The sequence below is a fragment of the Megalobrama amblycephala genome, linkage group LG17, assembly GCF_018812025.1.
Source record: "Megalobrama amblycephala isolate DHTTF-2021 linkage group LG17, ASM1881202v1, whole genome shotgun sequence".
Lineage (NCBI taxonomy): Eukaryota > Metazoa > Chordata > Actinopteri > Cypriniformes > Xenocyprididae > Megalobrama > Megalobrama amblycephala.
Genome location: NC_063060.1, coordinates 27,512,377 through 27,535,858, shown reverse-complemented (window position 1 = coordinate 27,535,858; position 23,482 = coordinate 27,512,377). Strand labels below are relative to the sequence as shown.

The 23,482-nt window shown below is 35.5% G+C and overlaps 2 protein-coding genes across 6 annotated transcripts in view; one reads left to right on the top strand and one right to left on the bottom strand.

Moving 5' to 3' along the window:
- The first annotated feature begins 1,820 nt into the window (after positions 1–1,820).
- On the top strand, positions 1,821–14,741 carry fam131aa (family with sequence similarity 131 member Aa). Its single transcript, XM_048164724.1, has 5 exons — positions 1,821–2,303; positions 8,773–8,860; positions 8,967–9,152; positions 10,989–11,126; positions 13,969–14,741. The coding sequence occupies exons 1-5, from the start codon at positions 2,250–2,252 to the stop codon at positions 14,436–14,438; spliced, it is 936 nt and encodes a 311-aa protein (XP_048020681.1). The 5' UTR covers positions 1,821–2,249; the 3' UTR covers positions 14,439–14,741.
- A 5,885-nt stretch (positions 14,742–20,626) lies between these two features.
- clcn2a (chloride channel, voltage-sensitive 2a) overlaps positions 20,627–23,482 on the bottom strand; it is a 61,109-nt gene continuing 58,253 nt past the window's right edge. For all 5 annotated transcript variants that reach the window (XM_048163685.1, XM_048163681.1, XM_048163684.1 and 2 more), the window contains 2 exons: positions 22,908–22,994; positions 20,627–22,831 (listed from right to left, as the gene is read on the bottom strand). In XM_048163685.1, the coding sequence (XP_048019642.1) occupies positions 22,376–22,831; positions 22,908–22,994 (543 nt within the window). In that variant the 3' untranslated portion in view covers positions 20,627–22,375. The remainder of the gene's footprint in view (positions 22,832–22,907; positions 22,995–23,482) is intronic.

The following is a 23,482-nucleotide window of genomic DNA, read 5'->3' as shown; positions in this document are numbered from 1 at the left end:
TTAGCATTTCCAACGCTAATCTTTTTATCAGCTATTTACTGCACGAAATAAGTTGTAAATTGTCTAAAATGTACCAAATTGTCACCTGATTATATATATATTTACGTTACATATCAGTAATATTTCAACTTAAGGACAAACTGTCAGTAAAGACAACCTGGTCACAGTATGTTCAGATCCTCTAACAAGTTATTTTAAACCACAGCCCACCCTTGAGACAAGACTAGCTTATTACACTTTTTCCATGTATCACATGCACAGCTGCAGTTGTGGCTTCTGACTGCTGCTGAATTAAAGATTTTATTTTCCTCTAAATGTACTAAAAGGAGCAACACACTGTGATCATAGCTTCTCGACCTTGAAATGTTGAGTTTTTAATGTCCTTACAGCACAGGGTAAATGATGCATCATTTTCTGAGACAACAAATCCATGTACAGTAATATGCTAGATATAAAGGCAACCATTTATTCTGAATGTGTTTTCCTAAGCTTATAGGCTTAGGAAGCCTTATATGCTTGTTATTAAGTGCCAGTGTCCATGGGGTGAATAAAATGTTTTCAATTTATATCATCTCAGGTGCTGCTGACTGCATTATAAGGGAGCAGATGATAAGTTCTTAACCCAGAGAATGAAGATGTATTGAAACATGAGCATGTATGGCAGTCTGTTTAAACATTTATTCTTTAAAAGATATCTTATTAGCCTACTAGTAGGCGTTCCAATAGTGACTAATGTTTTATCAAGTCTCAATAATTATTATATTAGTATAATATAATTAGTATAGTATTTAGTAACCATGGTAATTTCTAATTGGTATAGAGTGCTGCAGAGATGATGTCCTCCCCAGCTCTATATAGCATCTCATAATTTTCCTATGTAAATATGTGGTGAAAAATGGAACTGCAGCATGCTCTAATTTAGTTTAGTTAATTTAGTCTAATTTATTTTAATTCAAATTCCGAGCTCGGAGCCCTCTCCTTGACCAGCACGCCAAATACATATATTTTATACTATATCTGATTATATGTAAGTGTGAACTTGTGTATATTAGGGTTAGGGTACATTTACACGACAGCATGCTAAAAACAGAAAAGTTTTTCCTTTGCATTTTTCACGTGCAGATGACAACGTAGTCAAAACCATCCCCGTTCACATGGATCCACAAAACCGATTAAAAACGCTGTTATGCATTCCAGGCCAGTAGTTGGCAAGGTCACTTTGTAAAGAAAAACTACGTGCCTATAAACTGAACACGTAATACATATGCGCGTAACGTCACTGTTTTCATAAATTCGCTTTTTTGTTTGTTTATACGGAGACAATAATGGTATTGTTTTCAAAAGTTTGCGTTTTCAGGCCCCCAAAATGCTGTGGTCGTGTAAATGAATGGTCAAAACGCATAAGACGTTTTCTGTTTTTAGTTGAAAAAGGTGTGTAAACATGCTAATGTGAAAAGCCTTTATATAGTTCTGTTGTGTTTGTTTGTTATGAGAATAGACACTTTCTTTTCCTCACTGGAATTCCTCCACAATTTTACTCTAAAACAACAATTGTCCGTTCACAAAGAGGGGGGTTGAACGTTGGTATACTGCCTGTTATTATTTTTTTAATTAAAAAATAATAATAATCTGTTTTATGTGTAGCGTTATTGCTATCTGTCTATCTATATTTAATAACTTTATGAAATTTATGTATAATCATTCATCAAATTCTAACATAACTGAGTGATTCTAAAAAGAAAGAAATGATGTTAAAAAAAATTTAAAGCGCCAGTTGGCAGCAGTGATTCGCTGTTTTAATGAGTGAGCCACTTAAATTGTTCATTCAGCCAATTCGTTCAAAAGTCAGATTAATTTAGGAAGAAAACAAACACCGATGTGAATACTTTTGTCGTTGATATATATATAATTTTTTACCTCCCCCCATCCCCCCCACAAACTACGCCCCTGTCTCTACCTAAATTTACGGTCAGGAGCCGCTACTGGGAATAAATGTTAAAACGGCTTGCCATATTAAGTTGCTCTCATCGCACAGGCTCTGTACGTGTGAAAGAGGCTGTGTCTTTAAGAGAGCCGCATTACAGGTGGGATGACGCTGTCTAAAAGACTCAGTGTGGTGGGGACGATGTGTTTCGTGGGTTAACAGCAGCACTCATTTTTGCCCCTGTCTCTGATGCTCAAGAAAAGGTGGTGTCTATTATTCACTGCCGAAGACGGCTCCGCGATTCTTCTCTTGAGACCCAACGCTAATGCTGTATCCATGTGCAATGCTTTTGACAGCTTTACCCCAACTAAATCTAAAGGTACGTATGGATTCCATGTCACTGACAAAATGCTCATAGATTCTGGCTCGCACCATCAATGTTTATGGTTTTGGTGACTGCAATGCATGTGTTGTTGCGCTTGTATTGCTGAGATCGCAATAGGCCGTCACGTACAATGCGTGAATAATATCACAGCTCGCCTGTTGCCAGGAAACAAACGCGTTGAGTGCTGTTGCTACACTGTTGTTTATGAAAATGATCTGCTCGCCAATCAAACAGTCAATCAATCAATCAGGCAATTCTCGGGCCGCTGATGGACTTCGGGTCTTATGTCCTGCCGTGTCACCCTCACTTATGTGATGGGATTCATTTATCAGGGCCTGATTCATTACCTTAAAGCGCTCAGTTATCCGCAAAATAACCGTTTTTGTGCCATTATTGTCGTACACGGGCTTCATAGAAACAGATGGCCATTTCGGATCACTGAATGTGTATGGAATGTTATGCATAATACAGAATGTAACAGTTTGGGGGGAAACAGATTGAGGGAAAAAATCCAATTGAACCAGCCAAATCCCAAACCCTACAGCGGCACATTTCATAGACCTGTGCCTGCGTGTTGTGCATGGTCAATGGGAATTAATGATGCTCAGGGACAGATGGTTCACGGGTTACCTGTTGCTATAACGACCGGCCCTTATATTGCGTTAACTGCATTGTGTTGCTTTCCATGAATTGAGCTCAGGTGGCCTAATTTAGGTGCGTTTTCCTTCACTGCAACTAAATATCTGTTGCAAATGCTGTAATATATTTGACCTAACAAGGCTAATAATGTTTAGGGTATATATTTATTTCACCCAGACACGCTGCTCGAGATGCTGCAGCTCATTTCAAGATGAAACAAATCTCAATATATACCTCGTTACCTCCGTGACAATTTCGGTGTATTTATTTTTTCCTGCTTATAGCGAATTCTTTTGTATGTGTGTATATATAATAATGTATAATTTTGACAGTACCATGATAATACCAATGGTATGTTGTTTTCTTTTATGAAAGAAGTAGCCTACCATGTTATTGTTTTAGGACATATACTATAATGTCGTGTTTTTTGGGCATGTACCATGCTAATACTATGTTTTAGACATCGTGGCATGGTAAAGCCTTGCTTGTTTGTTTGTATTGGACATGTACCTTGGTAATACCACGTTTTTTTTTTTTGGACAGAACATCATGGTAATAGTATTACCAAGTATTATTGGACATGTACATGGTATGTTGCTTTCTTTTTTGAAAGTAGTACCATGTTATTTTTTAAGACACGTACTATTCTTACCATAAGATTGTAAGATTCATACGATTGTAATTACATATTATCGGAAATGGATATAGACCTAGTACATGTTAATCTTTCACAAGGAAAAAAAAAATCTTTCTTAACTACTGTTGTAAACTAGCCTATACAGGCAACCCTGTTATTAAAGGTTAACTGATTTGTATACAATTGCATACAAGACTGTTTTTATAGTTTTAATAACATTAATAATAGCTTTTTAATTACATAATATAATTAATATGTAATATTCTGCTTTTTTTTTTTTTTTTACAGAATGCTCCTCTGTAGAGTAAATTTGTCTTGCTAACTATAGAGATGAAACTTAATGGCTAATCTGAGGTAAATGTAATGTTACGTGACATTGTTTACAAGTCATTTTATTGATGTCTTTCCGCACTGATTGAGCGATTACATGAGGCATAATATTTCAGTAAGTTGTACTGTTTCTTTCAACATACCCTCAGATGTTCATTCATGTTTATTTCGTGATATAACGAACTAGTAATAAAGAGGAAGCGAAGATCAGTTCACACACGCTCCTGCTTCGCTTGAACTGAGGCGCTACAGCAGTCGTCAGGCCACATTAAAGAGCGCCAAAACTGTATTTATCATTTGAATTTTGTAGTAAAACTTACAAAATCTAAAAGCTGAGACTTTGTTTCATATCAAAAGTACCCTGCACTATCTTGTCTGTCAATGCCTTGTCTGTGTCCTCTTTGCTCCGCAGTGTTTTCCACTGCGTGAGAAAATTGGAGAATGGACGTGTGGCTTGAGTATGAGAACAGTCTCATGCTGAATGTTTTTGGGCATGTACCATGATAAAACTGTGTTTCTGGATGCAGTGCTATAGTAATTCCATGTTTGTTTGTATTTTCTTGGACATGTACCTTAGGGAAAAAAACATGTACTTTGGATATAGTAGTAATAACACCTTGTTTTTGTTTATTTTGAACATGTATCATGGTTCTCTATGTTGCTTTTTTGGATGTAGTACCATTTTTGTAAGACATTTACTATTCTGATACTATGTTTCTGGACACAGTGCCATGGTAATACATGGTTTGTTTGTTTGTTTTTGTTTTGTTTTGTACATGTATCATGGTAATACTATACTTTTTGGACAAAGTACCATGGTAATAATACCAATACCATGTTTTTGTTGTGTGTGTGTGTGTGTGTGTGTGTGTGTGTTTGTTCTGGACATGTATCATGGTATGATGCTTTCTTTCTTTTCCTTCCTTAGTACCATGGTAATACCATGTTATTTTTTTAGGACATATGGCATGTACCATGCTAATATTATGTTTGTGGACATAGTGGACTTAGTTGTGAGTAGTTGTACTATGGTAATAGCTTGTTTTTATTTATTTTTTTACATAGTAATAATATAGTAATATTATATTTTTTATTTTTTGCTGCACATAGTACCATGGTTATAACATGTTTTATGTTTTGGACATGTAGACAACATGTAGAAAAAAACAAAACAAGCATTCTGTTTTAATTGTTCTGCAGCTCTTCTTGGAGTGCTGTTCAGTACCATGGTACTGAATCATTACCATATCAAAGTACCATGGTATTAGCATATAATACCAGGGTAATGAAGTAAAATGACCTCATATCCTGTGGTGTAAGCTTAATTGACCTCATTATGATCACCGTGGCCCATGTCTGTCTCTCTGCTGTGACGGCTAACCCCAAATCACGCAGAAATATTTGACCCACATACAGCACTGAAACATGGCAGGCAGCTGGTGCCTCTGCAATCTTCTTCAGTAGCAGCTTTTCTTATGGGCTTTAAAGGGCAATCTGTCTTAAGCATATGTACCTGCGTCCGAGACTTTGACGTCAGGCACGTGCGTGTCAGAACCACCTGTGCGATTTGATTTTGGGAGGGTGGATATAGCTTAAATGCATCATTTTATGCCTGACACAGTGGCCTACTTTTGTTTTGGTGGTTTACGAATCGTTCACCTCACCTGATTATTTGAAAATAGAAACTGGATCTTTGTTTCTAAAAGATTTGTAGTACAAGGGCTACAAATAGTCGCCTCATCACTCATCAGACACATCAGTTCTCTTTTTAAACCGATGGATGTCACTTGTCAATTCAGATTTCCATCATGTAATCCATTAAAGTCAAATGCCAGAGGTCATTAGCCCCCAGCTGTGGCCAGATTTTTTTTTTTATCATCTTGAGGGCTGCAGGCTAATATTATCTGACATGGCAGCGAATGCTGTTTGTAAATTAACAAGCCACAGGAAGAGGCTTGATTGGCCAAATATGTCTAAGCCATCAGCTGCTTTGATTATTAATGCCACAATGTGGCTGAACACTTTAACAGCCTGTGCAACTAACATATGCTTCAACTTGGATGAGTGCAAGTGAATTGTCAAAGGGTTAATTGTGGATTTGGCATGTGTTTCTGAGGTGGAGCTTGAGTCGGCAGTGACTTTAGAGCCTTTACTTTCATGTGGAGCTCTTGTAGTTTGGTATTCGTGTCTTGACTAGAAAACTCAGCCTTTTGAGATGCGTTCATTCATAAAGCGAGAGAGACATGTCAGGAGATGTACTAAGGTAAGAGAACGAATTGGTTAATTCCTTGATGGTGGCCTTTGCTGTGTTGTCAATAATTCCCAAAGAGAGGCGCACATACTGTGCCCCAGTGGGTATTTTAGCAGATTATACGGGACCATTGGAAAGTAATTGTGTGTTTGACATTCATAGCAGGATATATATGTGATGTAGTGAGTTTGTTTTTTCACCCACAGTATTGATTATTTTTAAATAAACAGTCGTGGTTAAAAGTTTACATACACCTTGCATAATCTGCAAAATGTTAATTATTTTAACAGAGTAAGAGGGCTTTTGTATGATATATACAGTACAGTCCAAAAGTTTGGAACCACTAAGATTTTTAATGTTTTTAAAAGAAGTTTCGTCTGCTCACCAAGGCTACATTTATTTAATTAAAAATACAGTAAAAAACAGTAATATTGTGAAATATTATTACAATTTAAAATAACTGTGTACTATTTAAATATATTTGACAAAGTAATTTATTCCTGTGATGCAAAGCTGAATTTTCAGCATCGTTACTCCAGTCTTCAGTGTCAAATCATTCTAATATGCTGATTTGCTGCTCAATAAACATTTATGATTATTTTCAATGTTGAAAACAGTTGTGTACTTTTTTTTTCTCAGGATTCCTTGATGAATAGAAAGTTCAAAAACAGCATTTATCTGAAATACAAAGCTTCTGTAGCATTATACACTACCGTTCAAAAGTTTGGGGTCAGTAAGAATTTTTATTTTTATTTTTTTGAAAAGAAATTAAAGAAATGAATACTTTTATTCAGCAAGGATGCATTAAATCAATCAAAAGTGGCAGTAAAGACATTTATAATGTTACAAAAGATTAGATTTCAGATAAACACTGTTCTTTTGAACTTTCTATTCATCAAATAATCCTGAAAAAAATATTGTACACAAATATTTTGTACAATTGTACACATTAAATGTTTCTTGAGCAGCAAATCAGCATATTAGAATGATTTCTGAAGGATCATGTGACACTGAAGACCGGAGTAATGATGCTGAAAATTCAGCTTTGCCATCACAGGAATAAATTACTTTGTGAAATATATTCAAATAGAAAACAGTTATTTTAAATTGTAATAATATTTCACAATATTACTGTTTTTACTGTATTTTTAATTAAATAAATGTAGCCTTGGTGAGCAGACGAAACTTCTTTTAAAAACATTAAAAATCTTAGTGGTTCCAAACTTTTGGACTGTACTGTATATATATATATATATATATATATATATATATATATATATATATATATATATATATATATATATATATATGGGTCATTGAAGAATAAGGTTTTTTAAAGTGTCAAAAATATAATGGAGATATAATTTTGAAGATTTATTAAGTGATAACAATGAGGTTGTTGTTTTTATGATCATTTAACACTGCTTTTGTAATTTTTTACAAGCTGGACAAAATTTGACACCAAAAAAATCATTTGGTTTAACCAAAATTCTGGTTTTACCGAATGACACTTGTGGTTATACCAAATGACGATGTTTTCAAACAATGTTAAAAGGCTGATATCTAGATAGCTAGCTGGTTAGCTTGCTAGCTAGCTAGCAAAATGACAATCAAACTTTTTATATTTAGTACAAGTTTTTAAAATATTACAACATATTCCACGTTTTATAGCGGTTGTACTGAATGACCTGATATTTCGGGACATGCGTATGAGCAAGTGAAAACATGAATTTTTCAAATAGTTAAAAGAGAGTTAGTTACTTTGCTTCACGACCATGTGGTCCTTTGCAGGTGTCTGAATGATGTCACATCCTGTCACATGATATTGACCTCATGACTTGATCCAAAATGTTCCTTTTATATTGGTTACTCCGAATGACATCAATGAAATTAATTTTTACAGACATTCTTTCTCATAACAAAGCAACAACTTCTACACATTTTTAATACCATTTTGCACACTGTTGATATATGATGTTATAAAATCATGCCAGAATAAAAAATATATACATTTATTACATTTTAAGATATTTTAATCACAAATGAAATGGCTGTATTGGACGGTTAAACCAAATGACGTTTTTACACTTCAAAATCTTTAAAATACCTTTATATGTAGCAAAATATAATTTAAACCTTTTGAATTCAATAAAAGAGATCTAGTTGTACTACTTTATATATTTTGGATGTCATATCTTTGTTTTTTATTATTATTAAGGCCTTTGGACAAAAAAAAAAAAAAAATCACCCGTCACGTTATTGACCCATATATATGCTATATAACTACATAAATATAGTATAGTCTTCAGTGTCACATTATCCTTCATAAATCATTTTAATATGATGATTTGCTGCTTAAAAACATCTGTTATTATATCAATGTTGAAAACAGTTAATTAATAGAAAGTTCAAAAGAAATATAATATTTGAAATAGAAATCTTTTTGTAATACAAATTCATTTAATACATCTGTGCTGAATAAAATTCTTAAAAAAAAAGCCCAAACAAGACCAAATCATTATAACTGCTTCTTTCTAGGAAATGTATATTATAATATCTACACAGTGCAAAAGGAGACCATTTTGTCTTTGAACTTGCTTCCTCAGGTTGATGACCCTATTGATATGCTCCCCAAGTCAAGAAAAGCTCTTAGTATCCAGGAAATTGCAGCTCTGGCCAGATCATCATTTAATGGTGAGGATTTAAACACCTGTAGCTTCATTCATCAGAAGCATTTATGCATTTTAGTGACACACTAAGTTAATCAGTATTTACCACCAATCTGCTGTTTCCCTAACAGGCATCTCACAGGTGGTGAAGGATCACGTGACCAAACCCACGGCCATGGCTCAGGGTCGGGTGGCTCATCTGATTGAGTGGAAGGGCTGGTCTAAGCCCTTAGACCCTCCATCTGCTACACTGCAGTCCCACTTTAACTCCTACTCCCATCTCAGCGAGGGAGAGCAGGAGGCCCGGTTTGCAGCAGGTGGGTGTTTTACAGCTGTGGATCTCTCACTGCTGATGAAGTGTTGAGGAGATAACCCTAGATGTTCAAAGATATTGTTGCCTGGGTGTTTATACATGGGCTGTTGCCAACTAACGTGAAAGTGAACTTTATTACTCAACATAAAGATTTTACCATTTGCATGAATGTTTTCACGGTTTTAATAATAATCAGCTAATGTGAAGTCAAAATTACTGTCATAAATGATTAGAAATGTATTAATCATTTATTAACTGTAATATTTATGAACATTAATATTGTGAAATGTTATTACAATTTTAAATTAAATTTCTATTTTAATATAATTTAAAAAGTAATTTATTCCTGTGATGGCAAAGCTGAATTTTGGACATCAACTTTATTACTCAACATCAAGATTTTAACATTTGCATGAATGTATTATGTTAATTAATAATAAGATGAATAATAATAATAATCAGCCAATGTGAGGTCAAATACAGCACTCATAATGATAGCAATTACTATTATTATAATATTATACATTCTTTTAAAATTGTATTATAACAGATTTAGAAAATAGTTCTAATATTAATAAAACAAATAAAATTTTTATTTACCAAAATTTAAAATTTATGGAAGAGAATGTAGAATATTATATTGTACTTAAACTACACACACACACACACACACACACACACACACACACACACACACACACACACACACACACACATATAATACAAATTAATGACAAACAGTTAATGTATTTATTATTATTAATTAATGTAATAATGACTACAATATAATATTCTATATTCTCATCCAGAATTTTAAAAGTTTGCTAAATCAATTTTTTTTTAATTAATATTATAAAAAAGTGTGTGTGAACAGTATATTTACTGTATGTGTGTGTATCTATTATTGATATTATTAATGCAGTTATTACATTCATTATATATATTAATAACAAATTACATATATAATATGAATTATTTTATAGTAAGCACAAAAATTTGTTTTATTTTATTATAGTACTTTTTTTTTTTTTAAAGCTGCTGTCCGCGATTTTTGGCCCTCTAGTGGTTAATAAACAGAACTGCACGCGTCTTGCGGAGGAACATTTTAGCCGGAGCTACTTTTCTCCGTGTATGTCTATGGCGAGTCACGCAGTTACTGTGATACTCTGCTACCAGTCCGGTCTGAAATAGTCCAAATATAAACACTTATTATAAGTGTACCATAATGATTCAAGATAAGACAAAAAAACGGTTTGGAAAATGGATTCATGTTGTATATTCTCATTATATAATTTTTGTAAATATTTAACACAAAAAAAGTTGCGGACTGCAGCCTTAATTAAAGTGTTATTATTATTATTATTATTATTAATATAACAGCAATACAGTATATAATGCAAGAGGAATTTGATCAGTTGTCAGTCAACTTTCGCCCCTCCATCATGTGCCAGCTGAAGGCTTTTAGACTCAGCAGATGGTGTTAAATTAGATTACACAGTCACACAGTTACACCTGCTGATCCTGCATGTCAGTTTACTTCATTCCTTTCTTCTAGCACTCCACTTTTTACTTTACCTGGCAGCTTTTATACTCTGCTCCATGTTGGCTGTCATCAGTTTCCTGACTGTAGTGAATTGGGCTGCTGAGATAGGCTGTCATTTAACTTTTTAGCACAGAAAACCCTCGTCTCTCAGCAGTTTGTTCAATAAGAACAAAAGCCTCACCAGAAAACTTGTACGTCATTGCTGTGTCAAAAGAGATTTTGTTGCACTGCCGCCTGTTTAATTAGCGTCTTTGTGTAAAGTCCAGTGTCATTCGATACGATTCTTCTTTTTTTTAGGTGTGGCTGAGCAGTTTGCCATTGCAGAGGCGAAGCTCCGTGCCTGGACCTCTGTAGATGAGGAGGAGATGGACGAAGAGTCATATGAAGAGGATCCTCCTCTATATGACGAGCCAATCACAACAACTCTGAGCTCAGGTGAGCATGGCCTTCAAAGTGGCCCTAGAATGTATTTTCACACTTGAACAAACACCACAAATAAAAATAGATGAAGCGAATGTTCATTTTTGAACAAAATATCAAAGTGAGTTGCATACATTAGCATTCAAAAACTTTTTTTTGTTGTTAAAAATGATCCAAAATCAATTATTGCACAAGTACATAACCAGTCAGTCAAAACTATCTCCTTACCTTAGCCCGATTCACAACGGTAAGCTTGTAATAATGTTTTATAATTTGAAGTTTCTGCAGGAAACTGTATGTCATGTCTGTAGGTGGCAGATCATTTATAGCCATTTCTTTCAGCCGCTGGAATAATTAAACTTGTCATTTTAATGGCGGATTGTAATCCAGAAAGATTCAAATGACAATCATCAGTGACAACTGGAGATTCACTCGTAAAAAAACATCAAAATCAAAACACTTCGGACACTAATACACTAAATAGTCACGCAATGCTGATGTTGTTAACATTAACAATTTGAGAACAAAGTATAACAATAATAATAATTTGCACGGTTTGTTGTGATATGAGCTAAGCGATCGTTAGATTTAATCACATTGGAAGCGCGATTTATTATAAAGCTTTTTTTTTCTCGGTTGGTCAGAACAAAAGTGGCAGACATGTTACTTACTTATTCAGATGACAGTTTCTGGTGAACATTTTTATTTTGGTCATACTTCAAGACATAGAATCTGTGATTCTGAAGTACAGTATCCACACCGGTGCAGTGACTGACGTGCTGATGCACAATGCATGTAAAAATGATAATTCCGCATATAACTGCAACTGCAGGTTTCAAACAGAGATGGCGACAAAGAGACAAAACTTACGGACTGCAGCTTTAAAGAAATTAATACTTTTATTCAGCAAGCATGTATTAAATCAAAAGTGAGAGTTAAGACATTTATAATGTTACAAAAGAGTTGCAGTACAACTAACTTCAACATTGAGAAATGTATTTTGAGCAGCAAATCAGCATATTAGAATGATTTCCGAAGGATCATGTGACTGAAGACTGGAGTAATGATGCTAAAAATTCAGCTTTGCATCACAGGAATCAATTACATAAAAATAAATAAATAAAAAATTGCTATATATATATATATATATATATATATATATATATATATATATATATATATATATATATATATATATATACAGTACAGTCCAAAAGTTTGGAACCACTAAGATTTTTAATGTTTTTAAGAGAAGTTTCGTCTGCTCACCAAGGCTACATTTATTTAATGAAAAATACAGTAAAAAACAGTAATATTGTGAAATATTATTACAATTTTTTCTATTTGAATATATTTCACAAAGTAATTTATTCCTGTGATGGCAAAGCTGAATTTTCAGCTTCATTACTCCAGTCTTCAGTGTCACATGATCCTTCAGAAATCATTCTAATATGCTGATCTGCTGCTCAAGAAACATTTAATGTGTACAATTGTACAAAATATTTGTGTACAATATTTTTTTTCAGGATTATTTGATGAATAGAAAGTTCAAAAGAACAGTGTTTATCTGAAATCTAATCTTTTGTAACATTATAAATGTCTTTACTGCCACTTTTGATTGATTTAATGCATCCTTGCATTTCTTTAATTTCTTTTCAAAAAAATAAAAACATCTTTTGAACTTGCTACAGAAGCTTTGTATTTCAGATAAATGCTGTTCTTTTGAACTTTCTATTCATCAAGGAATCCTGAAAAAAAAAGTACACAACTGTTTTCAACATTGAAAATAATCATAAATGTTTATTGAGCAGCAAATCAGCATATTAGAATGATTTCTGAAGGATCATGTGACACTGAAGACTGGAGTAACGATGCTGAAAATTCAGCTTTGCATCACAGGAATAAATTACTTTGTCAAATATATTTAAATAGTACACAGTTTTTTAAATTGTAATAATATTTCACAATATTACTGTTTTTTTACTTTATTTTTAATTAAATAAATGTAGCCTTGGTGAGCAGACGAAACTTCTTTTAAAAACATTAAAAATCTTAGTGGTTCCAAACTTTTGGACTGTACTATATATATATATATATATATATATATATATATATATATATATATATATATATATATATATATATGATAAAATAAATGTAGACTTGGTGAGCATTACAGACTACTTATAAAAGATAAAATATCTTAACAATCCCAAATTTTGAACAGTTGCATATATTTGAAAGATATGAAGCACAAGCATACGTTTCAATTAAAACATTAAACAAAAGGAAGTTTGTTAGGTTTCAAAATATGAAGCCATAAATATATTGTTCAAAATCAAGACAAAGTTTCACTTTCTGGTTGTCAAACTTTTTTCATGTGTAACATGAAAAATAATGAACTACACATAGTTTGCTTCATAATTCCACAAAGAATGACTTCCAAATCAGTTAAAATAATTAAAGACATGTCTCTGAAAAGTGAAGTTAGTTATGAGGAAATCTCTAGTATCATGTGTTTTCAGATACCACTTGGTTTAGTATTTTGTACATAATGCAGTGACGTGTCAAAAAGTGTCCAGATACATTTTGCAGACTCTGTATATTTGCATTTTCCATAGATGTCACAGTACATGTTTTTTTTTTGTTGATCTTGAATTCATTTTTGTGGAACATAAGTCTTGTGATTTCATTCATCTCTTCTGCTCTTTCTCATGTATTTTTTGTGTTTTCTGCTTAATTTCTTCCTTTTTTGGTACCATTTGTCCTTTGTGTCTTCTTTCTGTCTCTCTCCATCTTTTCCACTTCTATCCTCTCCTGTATCTGTAGGTATTCTTACCCTTTGCTCCTCCTTCAGATGCGGTATTATCCAATCAAAGCTGCCCAGTGCCAAGTCAGGCTGAGACAGACGTCGCTGAACTCCCACTCAGTCAGTCAGACACCGACCGGAGTGTGCAGGAACCCTGCTCCGCCCAGACAGACCACGACGACCTGCTCATCTCAGAAGAAGTGCCACCATATGCCCAAGAACTCCAGCTTTCAGAAGGGGAGGGCGACAGGGCAATGTGTGCGGTACATAAACCAGACCGCAGGCCTTTGTGGAGCAAGGGAGACTCCTGCTACTACTCCACCTCCTACTCCGAGTCTGGCCTTTCACCCGAGGAAGAAGAGGAGGATGGAAGAGATGTGGAGGAAGGGGAGGACAACGTCTTTCAGGAAGTCATCCGCTGGTACAGACACTGCCGAAGCATCTCCGATACCTCTGGAGCCGTGTCTTTTGATGAGGAAGAGGAGGAGGAAGAGCAGGAAGAAGGTTCCAAGCAGTGACGCTGTGCTCTCGCTCGCCCTTTTGTCTCGGTCTCTTTGTAGTAACCCTTCTGTGAAGTGTTTGTCCAGTCTGTTATGCATTCAGACACGATGGCTTGTTTTTCTCCTCCATACTTTAAAAGGGATAGTTTATCTAAAAAATGAAAATTCAGTCACCATTTACTCTCCCGCATGTCCATCGAAATTTCTTGACTTTTTTCTGTGAAACATTAAAGATTGAAATGTTTTTTGGTTTTATTTGTAATGATAATAACCCTGGTTCAAGCTGCTCTTTTCAATACAATTTAAGGGTTAGTTCACCCAAAAATGAAATTTCTGTCATTGATTACTCACCCTCATGTCGTTCCACACCCATAAGACCTTCATTAATATTCGGAACACAAATTAAGATATTTTTGATAAAATCCGATGTCTCAGTGAGGCCTGCATTGACAGCAAGACAATTAACACTTTCAGATGCCCAGAAAGCTACTAAAAACATATTTAAAACAGTTCATGTGACTACAGTGGTTCAACCTTAATGTTATGAAGCGACAGGAATACTTTTTGTGCGCCAAAAAAACTAAATAACGACTTTATTTACGATTTCAAAACACTGCTTCATGAAGTTTCGAAGCTTTACAAATCCTTTGTTTCGAATCAGCGGTTCGGAGAGTTTATCAAACTGCCAAAGTCACGTGATTTCAGTAAACGAGGCTTCGTTACGTCATAAGTGTTTTGAAATTTCAATGGTTCACCACTGGGGGGCGTGACTTCGGCAGTTTGATTCACACTCCGAACCACTGATTCGAAACAAAAGATCCTTAAAGCTTCACAAAGAATTCTCGTCGCTTCATAATATTAAGGTTGAACCGATGTAGTCACATGAACTGTTTTAAATATGTCTTTAGTAGCTTTCTGGGCATTTGAAAGTATCTTGCTGGCAATGGAGGCCTCACTGAACCATCGGATTTTATCAAAAATATCTTAATTTGTGTTCCGAAGATGAACGAAGGTCTTACAGGTGTTTAACAACATGAGGGTGAGTAATTAATGACAGAATTTTTCATTTTTGTGTGAACTAACCCTTTAAAGTGAATGGTAACTATGGTTGTTGGGCAAGAATTTCAGCGAACAATGACTTACGTTTTAGTCTGTTTGCCACATAAAGTTATAGTATGTCTTCAGAAGACTTAAAATATAACGAATAAATCATTGGACCACTTATGATTCTTTTATGGTGCTTATTTGAAGGTCACCATTTGCCTTCATTGTATATAAAAGAGCAGCGTGAACATTTATCAAAACATCTTCTTTTGTGTTCCACAGAGGATAAAAAGGGCAAGTAACTGAAGACAGAATTTCAATTTTAGAGATAACTACCCCTTTAATCTCTTCCTCTCTTTCCCCGCTTCCTCTTGATCTACACGTTCTTCATTTGAAATGAGCGTTCAAGAAATCTACAGTACTGTTTCCTCATTCAAGCGGCGGGTAGGATGATAGTGACATTATGATAACGGTTTCCAGTGAAACGCGGACGTGACGCTCATTACCTGTGCTCTCGGTGTATTCAGCAGCTTCTCCGTTTGTCGCATATGTGACGACACATCAAGAGACTGGAATATCTCTGTGAGGAACATGGTTTCAAACGTTTTTCTGCTGTGACCATTCAAAAGTGACATAATGCTATAGTAAGATGTCGTTAATACTTCAGGACTGCAGGTTTCCTAAGGGACAGACAAAGCCCACTTCTTTATTTTGTTTGGGTTTAGATGTCACGCTGCAAGTGCTCGTGTGTCTCGGCTTATTGCTCCAGAAGGGTTGAGGTGCAGGAAGGTTTCTGCGTTGTAACTATGAATAGAATGTGCCTGTTTATTATGATCACTGTGTGATGTATATTACCAAACTATGGAAGGCCATTTCTGCCACACACACACAAAAAAACTTGCTTTAGTAAATCATGACATTAGAAGTTAAAATTATGAAATTATGACAGGCTAAGTCATATTTATGATTTAAATTAAAATGTAAGATATGTCATAATTCTGACAAGTCATTTATGAAATGATAAAATGAAGTTGAAATAAAAAGTCATCACATGTCGAAATTGACATCTTAAAGGTGCTAAAGAGGATCTTTTCGTCGACTGAGAAACCAAAGACTGTTAGTGAGTTTTTGAAATGAGCCCATGCGTAAGAACAACCCCCCTCCTTCACAGCTCATTTCAAGGGAACGCCTCCCAAAACTCATGCACGAGTACTGGAACACGAGTGTTTACCACCGGCATTCGCTGTGTCGTGTTAGTGGATTCATTATGTCGGACTCACCGCAGGTAACTCATAATCTGCAGTTGTTATTCCTGTCTCCTGACAAAAACATTGCATGCGGCGCCTGTGGAGTGTGGAAAGTTACTGGAGCGCGCAGCCGCGCTCGTCTCTCACAAGGAACGTCATGGCAGTGATTGACAAGCCAGAGGGCCAATCGTTTACGCGATGATCGCGTAAACGATTGGCTGATGTTTTTAAGGCCCTACCTCGTGCACAGATGATGTATATTAATATTATTCCTTTCAGTGCACCTAATAAATAGTCTTTTATCAGTTAGTAAAGACAGTTTCAAGTAATATTGCAAAAATGTATAAAACAAAACATCCTCTTTAGCACCTTTAAGTCATACTTATGAGATAATGTCAATTATACGGAGCCCCGCACATGATATGCAAGAAATATTTAAATTGTGTGCACGATTTAGTCTATTTTTTCCTGTATGTCATGTCCGGGGCTCCGTAATAATTATGACGTCAAATGAGATGAATTTGAAATTATGACATACCAAGTTAAAATTGATGTCTAAATTACTCAATAAAAAATTTATATTTATGACAATAAAAAAATAATTTGAGACAAAACTATGATAAAAAATTATTATATTATTAAAAATTATGATAAAAGGTCAATTATGACATAAAAATTGACATACTAAGGTGAAATTGATACATTATTGGAATCATGACATCATTTATGAGACGAAAAATCAAAATTATGAAAAATATCCTAATTATGAGATAAAAAGTCAATTATAACTATCAATTTTTTTAACAATTTGAATTGTCCATTGTCACTTATTCTCATAATTTTGATCTCATAATATTGCCTTAGTATCTCATAATTTCATTTTTTTTTTTTTTGTCACAACTGATTTGCCAAAGTAATCATTTTTTTCTCTTATGTGGTAGAAATGGGCTTCCATACCAAACTGAGTGAGAATACTCTATCAATCATGTTTCTTACTTTCCTTTCTGCCATATTTTTCCTCCCTATCTGCATTAGATTGATTCATTAGATGTTTGATTTGTGATTGGCTGCTAAATGAACAGGTTTTTTTGAAAATACTAGTTTAACCTTGACATGCAGCTACAGTAAAACAGTAGACAGAAAGAATACGTTGCCTTTCCAAACTGCATTCATTCATTGCAGAAGCATGGGAAAAGGCAGTGTAAATTCATAACCAACCATTTTTTGTCATCTTTATCCCCAATATGGACCGGTAATGTCATGATGTTCATTGATGTGAATGTGTGAATCCCTGCAAAAAGTTTTTTTTTTATTGTTTGTACAGAAAATGTCTGAGGTCAAATGTGAGAATTATGATTGCATTAAAGTTATGTGTATATTCATACGTTTCACTGCCGAATCATTACATATTGCAGTGGTTTTGTCTGCTGCAAACCTTAAAAATTGAGAATTTTTGTCTTGATTTCTAGTAAAAAAAATATCCCTATCAAAAAAAAAAAAAAAAAAAAAAAAAAAAAGCAGCAAAAACGACATATTAAGACATATATGCCGTTTAGAAAAATCATTCAAAATAATTCATTCTCATACCTAATTTTGCTTTGGGTGTTTCAATATTTTACCCAAAACAAGAAAAAATTCCAGCGTATTCCAACTTTACAACACAGTATTTCCCACACAAATGAGCTGCATAAAACAAAGCTTTAAAGTTGAAATTTAATATTTACTGATGTACAAAACAATTTCATGTTTTCTGAAAAATAATGGTAACAGCTGATTCAGTATGCTTATCTCTATATGTACAGGGTATGTGAATAGAGTTCATATACATACCGCTTTACCCTGTATTCTGTACAAGCAAATGATTTATAAAAAACCATTTACGTATATGGGAGCAGACTTATTGCTTAACTCTACACTGAATGTGCGGCATATTAGCAGACACTTTACACATCGTGGGCTTGACTTAAACTGCACAAGCGGCTAACAGAGACAAAACGTGACACAACATATCTAAAGATCATTAGTAGCTTAAGATATTCCTGTTCCACACCAGGATTCGGTTTTATAACAAACGTTAATAAAACAGCTGATTAGTGCAGCCGGATAAATGGCGATGAAACATTCTGCTCTTGTGGCTCACAGAACCCGTAGCAGGCGTTTCTGAGAGAATGAGAAAAGGCTGTGTCAGGAAGTCAGTGTCATGGTTATGATTTTGGTCCACTTGCCTTGATCCGTTTAAATCAAACCCGTAGCCTCGCATTTCTGCAGTGCACAAGAAAAAGAAAAAACAACTCGTTCTCCGTTTAGCTCTGCTTAGGCTGTGTCTGGGGTAGTTGTGCTGTTCTTGACCATACTGCATAGCGTCGTTCAGACAGTTTTGATGCAAACAGAACATTAAAACATCATTCTCAGGCTGAAACTAGTGAAAACTCCACGCTGAGGTCCAGTAAACACTTTGCAGGTTGTGAAAGCGAAATTTAAAGGCATTAAAAGTTTGTTTCAGTACATGTCTTATTCATGATGTGCATTATTGCAAACAGTTTCAAAATAATACGCACTGTAGAAACAGCCAGTGTTCAGTAAAATAACCCTATTCGGCAAGCATTAATTCTAATATTGCACAGTCGACAGCTCAAAATCAAATGTTGAAAGCTTCACATATATGTAAAACAATTCAGATATGACACGATTGCAGGTACACAGAATATCCATCATTGTAACGAATTACATTTTAATACTTTGATGATTCAAATTTGAACATTACTGGATGAGATCTGCACAGTGACTACAAACTCCCTGCAATGGTATTTATACAAAGGCTGGTTCTTGCAGTTCTAACACAGTTGAAAACTTTATCAGTCAATCTACACTGGCGTTGTAGTCTGTGACATGTACACCTTGTGAGCACGTGCAAAAAATATAGAGCTCTGGTTTTGAAAAAGCAGAAGGCCATGTAAGTAAATCTGATGAAGTAATACATAAAACAGGCTTTTTAAATGGCTGTATTTAAGCTGGCTAGAAAAAAGCAATACGACGTGTATTGTTTATGCGAGTGTGCGAGCATGCAAATGATTGCATCGGGGTGCATGCATATAATTAAGAATTTAAGAGGCTCCGTTTCTCCACTCGGAGTCTCTCTGGGTATTTTGAGTTTCTAGGGAAGATGCTTTAATACATTTTAAATGGCCAGGCAGCTAAGCTGCACACTGGTCCCGATACAGATTTGTGCATGCTTAACGTGCCTACATATCGTGGTATATCATTACTCGTAATTACAGGCAGCACTATCCAAACCTTGTACTCAACGATGCGTCGTTAAAGGAGATTTTTCTGATGCTGTCAGTATGTGAGATGCTTGTGTATTGCTGTGTTTTGTTTGGATGATAATTACAATGTGCTTCAAAACTACCCTGGTTGGAAACTCCACTGTGAGACTGTTAATTGCAGTTGGTTTTGTATGGGAGAGTGGGGTAAGATGTGCCGCCCCCCATAATCTAGCATTAACTGTGAACATTATTCATCACATGACCATATATTTTGAAATGGTTCAAAGCACAATAGCATTTTATACATGGCAGGTAAATGTTAAATCAAAAATACAGTACTGTGCAAAAGTCTTAGGCCTGGTATAATGATCATATATAATTACTTCTCAGTCTCTTTATTAGAATATAACCATAAAATACAGGAAATTTGTATGCATTATTAAAGGGTTCGTTCACCCAAAAATGGAAATTCCGTCATTAATTACTCACAGTCATGTCGTTCCACACCCATAAGACCTTTGTTCATTTTCAGAACACAAATTAAGATATTTTTGATAAATCCGATGGCTCAGTGAGGCCTCCATTGCCAGCAAGATAACACATTCAGATGCCCAGAAAGCTACTACAGACTTATTTAAAACAGTTCATGTGACTACAGTGGTTCAACCTTAATGTTATGAAGCGACGAGAATGTGCGCCAACATGAGGGTGAGTAATTAATGACAGAATTTTCACTTTTGGGAGAACTAACCCTTTAAAAACAGAAAAAACGACTTCTATAGGCTAAATGGCAAGTATTTAGTAAGCCTCTCCTTACACTTGAGCAATACCAGGAAACTGGCTCTCTTGAACTTAAATGGAATGGAAAAGGACTGGAAGGCCAAGAAACCTTTCAAAATATGATGAGAAGTTTCTCAGATTTTTCCTTTGAGAAAATGGAAGAAGTCCAGGAGGTCACACTGAATACTGATTTTTTTTTTTTTTTTTTTTTTTTTTTTGTGTACATATTTCCTGTGTTTTCTGTTTATGTCATAATAAAGACCAAAAAATAAATATGGATGGTCATTAAAACAAAGCTGGTGGTGGCCTAAGACTGTTGCACAGTACTATATATAATCACACATTTTGGTGAATTGCCAGTGTATAAAACATGGTATGAATTATAAAAAAAAAAAAAAATTAGCTATGAATATTTTGTTTCCCCCTACATTTTAGCTTTAGGGTAAAGTGTGTAAAGGTGCCAGTGGCTAATAGTGAAGATAAGCTTTGCATCCAACTGCAAATTCACAACATTTTTCTAGTTATTTATGAAAATGTAAATCTTGTGCAGCAAAATAAAACTTTAAATGAGATTATATTCATTAAATGTTCACATTTTTCCAGAAATAGTTCAAACGTTCCCCAATGGTTCACCTTACCCCTTATCATGACACATCTTACCCCTAATGTGGGGTAAGTTGTGTCACTACACCATTTTTTTTTGAGAAGTCATATTTCTGTGCCCCTACATATTCTGCATATTCATTTGCCTGATTACTTGTTTCTTCTTGCCTAGTTGATCGCCTAAGTAAAAAGCGACAGAGTTTACCCCACTCTCCCATTCGTTCTCCTGCCTTCCCATGACTCTATTTTCTGTGTCCTTTCTGTTTTTCTCTCATTCTGCATCATGTTCTTGTTCTCCCTGTGTCTTCTGTGTCCTCTCTTGCCCACCCGCTCCCTTTATTTCCCCCGCTCTGTCCCTCCATGTTTCCTTGCAGTGTGGGTTATTAAGGGCTATATTTAGAGCAAAATTGTAGTTTGGCTCTCAGAGACAATTTTATTTGGATTTAAAGTGTCGGCACCAGATGGGTGCGTTGGCTAGGTGCAGCTGAGTCACTCTCGCACACACACTCAGCTTTTCTTACGCACACTCTGTCACTTGCGCAAAGACGGAGAAACACACAGACAAATGCGCCGTGAAGCTACAAATCGACAAACAAAAACGTTGATGATGAAAACCCGCAAGCACACACAAAAACGTTGTGACATCATTGAACGTAAACTTATTTAAATGAATCTCACACACACACAAACAAATGTACTACGAAGCCACAAATCAAACAAATTTATGACAAATGCACACATGCAAACAGAGGATCACTCATGAGCCCGCCTGAAATCACTGAACATATCCAAAGCCACACGGCACTCACACTGCAGCACGCACCTATGCATCCCACACATACAAACACACACGGCATGTTTCGTGTGAAGGCAGGACCAGCGATTGGGGTTGGTTTGATTAGTAGCAGAAAGTGTGCTTCACTGCTTAAAGACTCCCTCCAGGTTTTCCTCAACCTGACTTCACAATCCCGCTTATGGTGTAAATGAAGTGTGCGTTACCGACTGCAAGCAGCCGTCATTCCAGCTGACCGGCTGACGGCGAGGGGCCTCCCTTGTTCACCGCTTCCTCATTCGGAGCTGGGCACTGCTCGCTGACTGCCTCCGAGCCGCCGTCCTCCATCGGGTTGATACAGTCACAGGGGAGCTGTGATATGTGCTCCTCTTGGGGCGTGACATCAGCGTAAGGCAGCTCCGATTGGTCGTCTGTGTGTAAAGGGCTGTTCTGACTGGACAGCTCCGTGCACTCCGTCTCATTCACCAGGCTGCCCTCGGACGGCTGCTCCGTTTGGTCATCCAGGTCGGGGAGGTTGGGTTCCCGTGGCAATGACAGGCTCTTGTGACGACTCCAGAACTTGTGGAGCTCTGTGACCTCTGAGACGCTGCTGCTGTTGCCGCTGTCGCGAAAGCTGGCCAGCGGGGGACGGACTTTCACTCCGGTCACAGTTACGGAGCCCTCGATGGCCTTACGCAGCTGCAGACAGACACAAGCAATTTTTGAAATTTAAGGATTTTTTCCAGGAGTAAAGAAGAGCTTTACAATTACACACCTCCTTCAAAGAGACGACTCCTACTAGACGTCCGGTACTGGTGACATAGGCATGATCCAGGCCAAGTAGTGAGAAAATGGTGTGTGTCTGTAATGCACAAAGGGACAGAGAAAAGGACTGATGTTCATGTTTCATTAAAGGGCAACTGTTTGGCCTGTTTGTTTTCCATAGGACTTGTGTGTTATATTCCTTATATGAATTAAATTATAGTCTGTTCCTCATAAAAAAATCTGTTGTGTGGCTTTAGAATATTTTGAATATATTGTACTAAAAAAAAAAAATTATAAAGTGCAAATTATTATTATTATTTTTTTTTACTTTTTAAAATTTTTTTTAAAATAATTTAATATATAGGGCCTAAAACAATTTTTTTGCCACTCCTGCCAATGGCTGGTGACTTAAGAACATTTACCAGCCAAAAACGTTTTTTTTTTACCAGCCATGACACAAAAACAGGCAGTTATGACACCAAAATTTTAGATTGTCCTTTGTTGTTTGGCTAACATTAAAAACACAGACAGTAGCAGGATTATTAGGATGCTGTCACTTTAAGACCGAATGCACACACAGATCAT

Coding starts and splice junctions, on each gene's coding strand:
- fam131aa (XM_048164724.1), top strand. CDS start 2,250: ATGCTGTATCCATGTGCAATGCTTTTGACAGCTTTACCCCAACTAAAT. Junction 8,861..8,966: donor GGCCAGATCATCATTTAATG/GTGAGGATTTAA, acceptor TTTCCCTAACAG/GCATCTCACAGGTGGTGAAG. Junction 11,127..13,968: donor CACAACAACTCTGAGCTCAG/GTGAGCATGGCC, acceptor CTCCTCCTTCAG/ATGCGGTATTATCCAATCAA.